Below are 7026 nucleotides of genomic sequence, written 5' to 3' on the forward strand. Positions count from 1 at the left end.
AGGGATTCATTGTACTCGAATGGAACACACGAGTTCAAGAAGACAGTGCTTATGATTTCGATCGATGGTTTTCGTGCGGATTATTTGGATCTTGGGCTCACGCCGCATTGTTAGATATCAGCCGGGAAGGTGTGAGGGCAAAGTACATGCAACCTGTTTTCCCCGTGCGTATTCCCTTTCAGTCATTTGCTCTAGTCCTAAACATTTCCCTCTTTGCAGACTCTGACATTCCCGTAAGTCATAATTTATCAAAATAATTGATACATCCGAATGAAATTTGTTCCAGAAATCACTGGTCACTGATGTAAATATCACTCGTACATTGCTCGACATGAGCTCATGATCTAGGACTGGCCTCTACACCGAGTCGCACGGCATCATTGCGAACGTTTGTTTTTCATCACTTTCTTCAACTGTCTGGCATTCTCACATCGGCCATGTAGAACTTTTGGGACCCCGTTTTCCGAGACACGTTCCATTTCGATCGTGTTGAATCCGCGCAGAACCCGAGCTGGTGGCTCGGCGAACCTGTCAGTGCTCACCGTTTTTGTTGTATGCATGCCTAATGCGCTTCTCTTCACCTCTTGTAACTTTACACGTTCGTCTGGTCATCTGACCGACACATACATCGATCTCTCCATCCTCTGCATTTGTTACCCTTCGTACAACTTAGATGTGGGAAACCGCAGAACGTGCAGGTATCATCACCGCAAACCTCATGTGGTCGGTTTTTTCCTCTGTATCGTGATTTGCTCTTTATTCACTCGACCAGGCCTGGTCCTTGGTCTACATCCTCGGGTGTGAACTCCACATATTTTCTACCTTGGGAAGTAAGAGTGTGGTCTTAAACTCGCAAGGAATGTAGTGTGATTGAAACTGGAGCGCAGGATAACTACGCTCTCGAGAAGAAACTTTCCAACCTCCTAGAGTGGATTGACCTCCCGCTGGAAGAGCGGCCGCAGCTTATTCTTGGTGTGTTCTTGCATCTGATTCTTCCTGTGTTTCTAGACGAAATGTCTATAATCTTCTGCTTGTCTTTTCGTTCTCTTCAATTTCACAATTTTCCTTTGTGTACACTGATGTTGTTTCATAGGGTACGAACCGTCGCTAGACCATGCTGGCCATACAACAGGGCCGATGTCCAAGGCCGTTAACGTAAGCGTTGTATCAATTCCATTGGTTGATGTGCTTATCTTTTTTTTCGAACTTGCTACTTACTACAGATGAGTCTTGCAGCTGTCGATCTTTTCGCTCGGAACCTAACCCAAGCACTAGGCGAGCGCAATCTCACGCATATCGTTGATATCATCTTCGTCAGTGACCATGGGATGACGGACATGAGCCACCCAACTTGGATATATGTTGACGAGATTGTTGGTGAGCTGTGGAAAGGTGTTATCAAGATGGATGGTAAGTGATTTCAGTGTATAGTTTGCTACTTGCCGGAATGTTTTAGACTGAGTGACGGATTGCTTACCCTTCACTATTCAGGTTGGCCATCTATGGGCTTACGCTTCGCTCCTGGCACGAACGCGACTGAGGCCCTTGAGCGTCTGTGCGAGTACACACTTACCCACCCGGATCAGTTCGATGTGTTTACGACCGAGAGCTTCTCTACCGACCCCGGCACCTCCTTGATAGACCTCAACACATTCAACTACGGTAAAATGTCTGCATGCACAGTGGAGCCTGTGCCCGAACGATACCATTTCTCCCATAATTACCGCATCGCCCCTGTGTGGATTGTACCGCGCATAGGCTACGCGCTGACTGACCGCTTGGGTGGCAAAGACGGAGTGCCGACTGGAGTGAGTTTACTTTACCGTATCTTGTGTCGCTTGGTTCTGCACTGCAGGTCATCGAGCTAACGCATTACGCCTTTCTAGAACCACGGCTACGACAACGAGGACCCGTCGATGCGTGCCATCTTTGTCGCACACGGGCCTTTCTCGCGGGGCGCCAGGGCTTCTGTAGTCGCGCGAGGAGAGGGCGATGCCACAGAGGAGTACGTGATGCCAGGGTTCCAGAATGTCGAGATTTACAACCTCGTGATGCGACTGCTGAGCCTCGACGCTACGGATATAGCTACAACCAACGGAACTGCTGGATTCTGGGATAAGTTTGTCTTGCCAGATGTTGAACTTCGTACATATTTGAAGTCGAACTGCGTTCGACGCTTCGAGAGCTATCATTACCCATCACCTTCCTGGACGTGCTACATACATATGCATCATCTTGCTACGCGCCATAAGTATCTGACCCGCGTCCTCAATGTCGGACAATGTTAGAAAACTAAATTTGTCATTCTCACTGCTACGAGATCAGACAAAGTCTTCGACTGCGTGACTACATGTTGAACTTGGGGAGTACCAGAAGTCCTGTCTAGATATTCGTTAATGAAGCACTGGCAAGAATGAACCGCATAGTCGAAAGACTCATATTATATTCCCTTCTACATAAGTATCATCTGCTACAACATATTCAATGTTCTCGGTACAGTACAAAACAGCAGTAAATATATTCAGCGAGGATATCATCAACTCGAGGAAACTCCGGATCTTCGATTACTTCTGCATCCAAGTCATCTGATTTGCTGTTGCGCCGCGATTTGTATGACCCTGACAATCGTTACTCTTGCGCAATTGGGGGACAGAGTACAGGACGAAATTGCAAGATGGTGATGTCGTAGAGGTTGAAGTCATCTTAAAACTGCATGTTTGTTCGATTTATTTCCTCCAGGTTTCTCTGACAATTCTTACCAGGTGGAAATCAGGCCACCGAAAGATGCACTGTCCGACAGTCGCGACGCTAACTTGAATGGGTCGCGCATATATCAACTTATGCTTGCGGCGTATGCACGGAGAAAGCTTTTCCATGATCCAAAAGGCAAAATGAAGGCTACTGATGAGCTCGGAGGTCAGTCACCTGCTAAGAACTCGAAGATGTCGACCGAGAGCCATGACGTCTTTGACATGGAGCTGGAAGCTGATGATGATTATCCTGACTCGAATGCTATTATGAAATTTGTAGTGCTGCATCTGATTTGCGAAGTGTCTGATTGCTGTACATACTCGATTGTTTGTTGTATATCGATAAACTGTTTGCTACCAATCCATCGTCATATCTTGAACTCCGAAGTTGAACTCGGGGACTGGCGCTTCCCAGCGCTGCTATGATATAGGACTACTAGAGAACCGCTTAAAGTCATGTTCAGATGAATGAACCTCACCGGTTTTCCCACGAATTGCGATCAACAACCGTGACCTTGAGTCACTGAGCTACGCGGTTCCTTGGGTGCAGGTACATACTCGAATCTCTTTCCTTCTTCCTGCTCCAAAAGATCGAACTCGGGCATTCCGGCAAAGTTGCCCCACAACTCAGATCCAAGGTATTCGTATGTCTGGGCCGCACTTGCTGGGTCAATAAGACGTGTTTTTATTCCACGAGCAGCGGCGGCCTGGTCCGCTGTCATTTGAGCCTGGCAGCACTTTTCCAAAGAGATGAAAAAATAAACGGTAGATTCAATCGACTCGGTGGAAACAAGGATCCCGTGGTTCTACACGAGGGAGCATGATAAGCAGGTGAGAACGTTTGACTGAGCTCCTAGAGATACCTGGAGGATGACAGCCTAGTAGAATCTTATGAGCATTGACACATGTAAATCAACGCATTTGCAAACCTTTTTCGAACCAAGAGCATTCGCTATGGCCACACCTTCCTCGATATCATCGACAATGCCATTGAATTCGTCATACAAAGCATGATCCTATAGGTTCATTTTCGTTGAATGGGGATATCTCTTCAAAAGCGGATGAATGCGAGATTACCTTATAAAACGCACAGCTGTCCTGAGTAAGGGGATCAAGAGGTATCCCAAGAGTGCCGAATGCCTTAGCATACGTAGTATGCGAATGCGCAATGCAGACAACATCCGGGCGAGCTTGATGAATCGCTGAATGGATCAGGAACGCCACCCCGTTGAGCCACCGGGAAGGTCCAGATTCATTTTCCTGTATATTCCCTGCTTGGTCCACGAGAATGAGGTCCTCAGGCTGCATGAACTTGAAATGAACACCCTGTGGCCCCGCAACTGGTGAGTAACATGATTCACTATCTTGACAAGATATCAATCACCCAGGGGTTGAACCAGTAAAGTCTTTTCTGATCGGGTCCTTTTGACGAAGTGATTAGAAATGACGGTCACGCGCAGCATCATATGAGCGTTACTCTTACCTGGACAGTAATATGTCCAGCGACCCCTTCATCAAAACCGTACTTTCCTGCTTTGGCATGAATACGACGAGCGCTTCTTGTTACAAATAGAGCTCACCAAAGATGCGATATGCTTGAGCCAAGCGGAATTTTAGGAACGCCCGATGTTCGAGTGGGTCAGAAAACGTTGCGAGGAACCGGTACGGTTTTTTTTCCAAAGATCAAACTTGCTCAATGTGCGGCCATAGTAGTAGATGTACGATTTGAAACGGATGGGGTTCTAGTACTTATACTGACCCTGCCAACGAGCGCTACAGGCTTCCTCTTCGTCGTTCTCACAAATATCCGACTGGCGTAGGACCATAGCAGGTACTAGTAAGCACTATGCTCGTCATCACGGCCCAGCTGTGATCACAAGCTAGCTTACTCGCACTTAAGACATGCAAACGTGATCTCCTCGGGCTGTCGGCGGACCAGATAGAAGAAAGTTATATCAATTCGTACTCTTCTGTATGACACATGTATCAGACATTATCATCAGAGAGCCGGTAAGGCCCGATCCCCAAATACCTCGATGCGTGGGACCGCTTTCGAAAAGACTGTATAGTTGATTGGTGCCCGGTGATTAGACTCGTAACCAGTCTGACCTGGTCACGAGCCTAGCCGGTGAATCGTGATTCAAATCGATGAATCACCAATCAACTGTACAGTTTTTTTCGACAATAAGGATAGGCTTCACTTGAAGTTGGGTGTCACTTGTGAATTTGATGATGTGCACGGCCCGGCTCGAGGCCGGACCAAGCCGGGCCCAGCCTAAGTCACGGCCCGAGGAAGGCTTTTGCATGTTGAACTGTTCAGTGGCACTGCCATAGAAACCTTGCCGGAGGTACATTTCCTGACTCTATTTTTTTTCTTTCCAAGCTTCAGACTTCCACCACCTTAATCAGCTTCGACTCGGATGGTCCACATGTCCAGCGCTATTATTTATGTCCTGTGCTTCGCGCGCTCAATATACTTACCATAGACATCGTGCTCTACCCCCCTCTATGATTCTCGAAGTCAAGGACTCAGAATGGCTTAATGTAACAGTGTATAGTGCGTTAAGCACAATATTTTGTCACTAATATTCCTGTAGTCGCTCAACTTCAACGTTTATGGTTAGGGTTATGATTATGTAAGGTGCTGGATCACAAGTCCTTCAAGTGAAGCCTATCCTTATTGTCGAAAAAAACTGTACAGTTGATTGGTGATTCATCGATTTGAATCACGATTCACCGGCTAGGCTCGTGACCAGGTCAGACTGGTTACGAGTCTAATCACCGGCACCAATCAACCATACAGTCTTTTCGAAAGCGTTCCCACGCATCGAGGTATTTGGGGATTTGGATCCTACTTCGTGGGAAGTCGGGGAATACACGAAAACACGGGCCACTCAAAACGAAACAAAAAATGTAAGGTAAAAACACAAACATCAAGTCATCAGTAAACCGGTGAGACTCAGATATTAGTCGATGTTGTAAGCCAGATGCTTCTTTCCTCTACATCAAACACCACGCGGAACTTGAGCTTCTCGATATCGATGTGGCCGGCCGCGCTGTTCCTAGTACTAGAGGGTTGACAGTCCCGACGTTATCTGGACGGAGGGCTGTATCACGGTGCTTGGCGTTGAAGTTCCAGACACAGAAGGTGCCAGCGACGGTGAAGGTGTATGAGTTGCCTGAAAGAACATATTCCCGCTCGTAGACCTCGCACCCGCACTAGCATTCGTTGGTGTCGGAGGAGAGTCGCCTTGAACTACGGTCCCAAAGTCCGCGCTGCAGATAATTATATCATACGGTGCATTCGTGAGGTAACGCAGAGTGCTAAGCGTGGGCAGATGAGCGTCCTCATCGCACCCGGTCAACTTGAATCATACGTACAAATCAAGGCATCATGCAGTTGCACGAGACGCCTAGGTATTGCCAACTGACAAGACTCGGCTCCTGGGCTCACGTTCGTTGAGTATCTGGCACGAGTCCTCAATATTGGACAGTGTTAGACAACTAAATTCCTTCATTCTCACCGCTACGAGATCAGATAAAGTGTTCGACTGCATAACTACGTGTATACCTTCAACCTAACTGGATTCTTGGACAGCACTCGCGGGCAAAATGCACTTAGCCGAGTAGAGGTAAGGGCTACAAGTACTATCTTTCCTTGCGCCTGTTCTAACTTCTAAGCAAGGTAGGCTGGAGCGTCAAATTTCGCTCACTGTGAATACTTATGCCGTGTTTTAGAGAATCAAAAATCAACAAAGATATTGCTGGACGCTCAAGACTCCGTATTAGTAGACAGATGATCTAAACAGTCTCCTAGGGTGCAGGAACATACTCGAATCTCTTTCCTTCTTCGTGCTCCAAGAGCTGAAACTCGGGAATCCCATTAAACCAGCCCCCCATCTCAGACCCAAGGCGTTCCCATGTCTGGACCGCACTTGCTGGGTCAATAAGACGCGGTTTAAGTCCACGAGCCGTGGCGGCCTGGTCCACTACCATTTGGACCTTGCAGCACTTTTCCAAAGAGATGAAGAAGAAAACGGTAGATTCAATCGACTTGGTGGCAACGAGGATCCCGTGGTTCTACACGATGGAGCATGATAAGCAGGTGAGAACGTTTGATTGAGCTCTTAGAGATACCTGGAGGATGACAGCCTAGTAGAATCTTGTGAGCATCGACATATGTAAATCAACGCATTTGCAAACCTTCTTCGAACCCAGAGCATTGGCTATAGCCAGACCTTCCTCGCGGTCATCGACGATGCCACGAAATTGGCTA

General features: G+C 47.5%; 3 protein-coding genes across 3 annotated transcripts; 1 reads left to right on the forward strand and 2 right to left on the reverse strand.

The window, feature by feature from the left end:
* Window positions 1-701: 701 nt before the first annotated feature.
* Window positions 702-2136, forward strand: F5891DRAFT_1065573 (alkaline-phosphatase-like protein; the record flags this gene model as incomplete). Its single annotated transcript, XM_041363084.1, has 7 exons — window positions 702-723; window positions 773-830; window positions 888-972; window positions 1094-1155; window positions 1224-1410; window positions 1492-1808; window positions 1887-2136. Coding segments are annotated over exons 1-7 (964 nt in total), but the record flags the coding sequence as incomplete, so codon positions are not given.
* Window positions 2137-3250: 1114 nt separating this feature from the next.
* Window positions 3251-4397, reverse strand: F5891DRAFT_962622 (class II aldolase/adducin domain-containing protein; the record flags this gene model as incomplete). The annotated part of the gene is made up of 7 exons (XM_041375923.1): window positions 3251-3556; window positions 3614-3628; window positions 3680-3766; window positions 3828-4090; window positions 4148-4172; window positions 4234-4283; window positions 4331-4397. Coding segments are annotated over 7 exons (813 nt in total), but the record flags the coding sequence as incomplete, so codon positions are not given.
* A 2158-nt stretch (window positions 4398-6555) lies between these two features.
* Window positions 6556-6973, reverse strand: F5891DRAFT_1258463 (uncharacterized protein; the record flags this gene model as incomplete). The annotated part of the gene is made up of 3 exons (XM_041370084.1): window positions 6556-6830; window positions 6888-6902; window positions 6965-6973. The coding sequence occupies 3 exons, from the start codon at window positions 6971-6973 to the stop codon at window positions 6564-6566; spliced, it is 291 nt and encodes a 96-aa protein (XP_041219264.1). The 3' UTR covers window positions 6556-6563.
* Window positions 6974-7026: the final 53 nt, after the last annotated feature.

Source organism: Suillus fuscotomentosus, assembly GCF_016647785.1.
Source record: "Suillus fuscotomentosus strain FC203 chromosome Unknown F5891scaffold_93, whole genome shotgun sequence".
NCBI classification, from domain to species: domain Eukaryota; kingdom Fungi; phylum Basidiomycota; class Agaricomycetes; order Boletales; family Suillaceae; genus Suillus; species Suillus fuscotomentosus.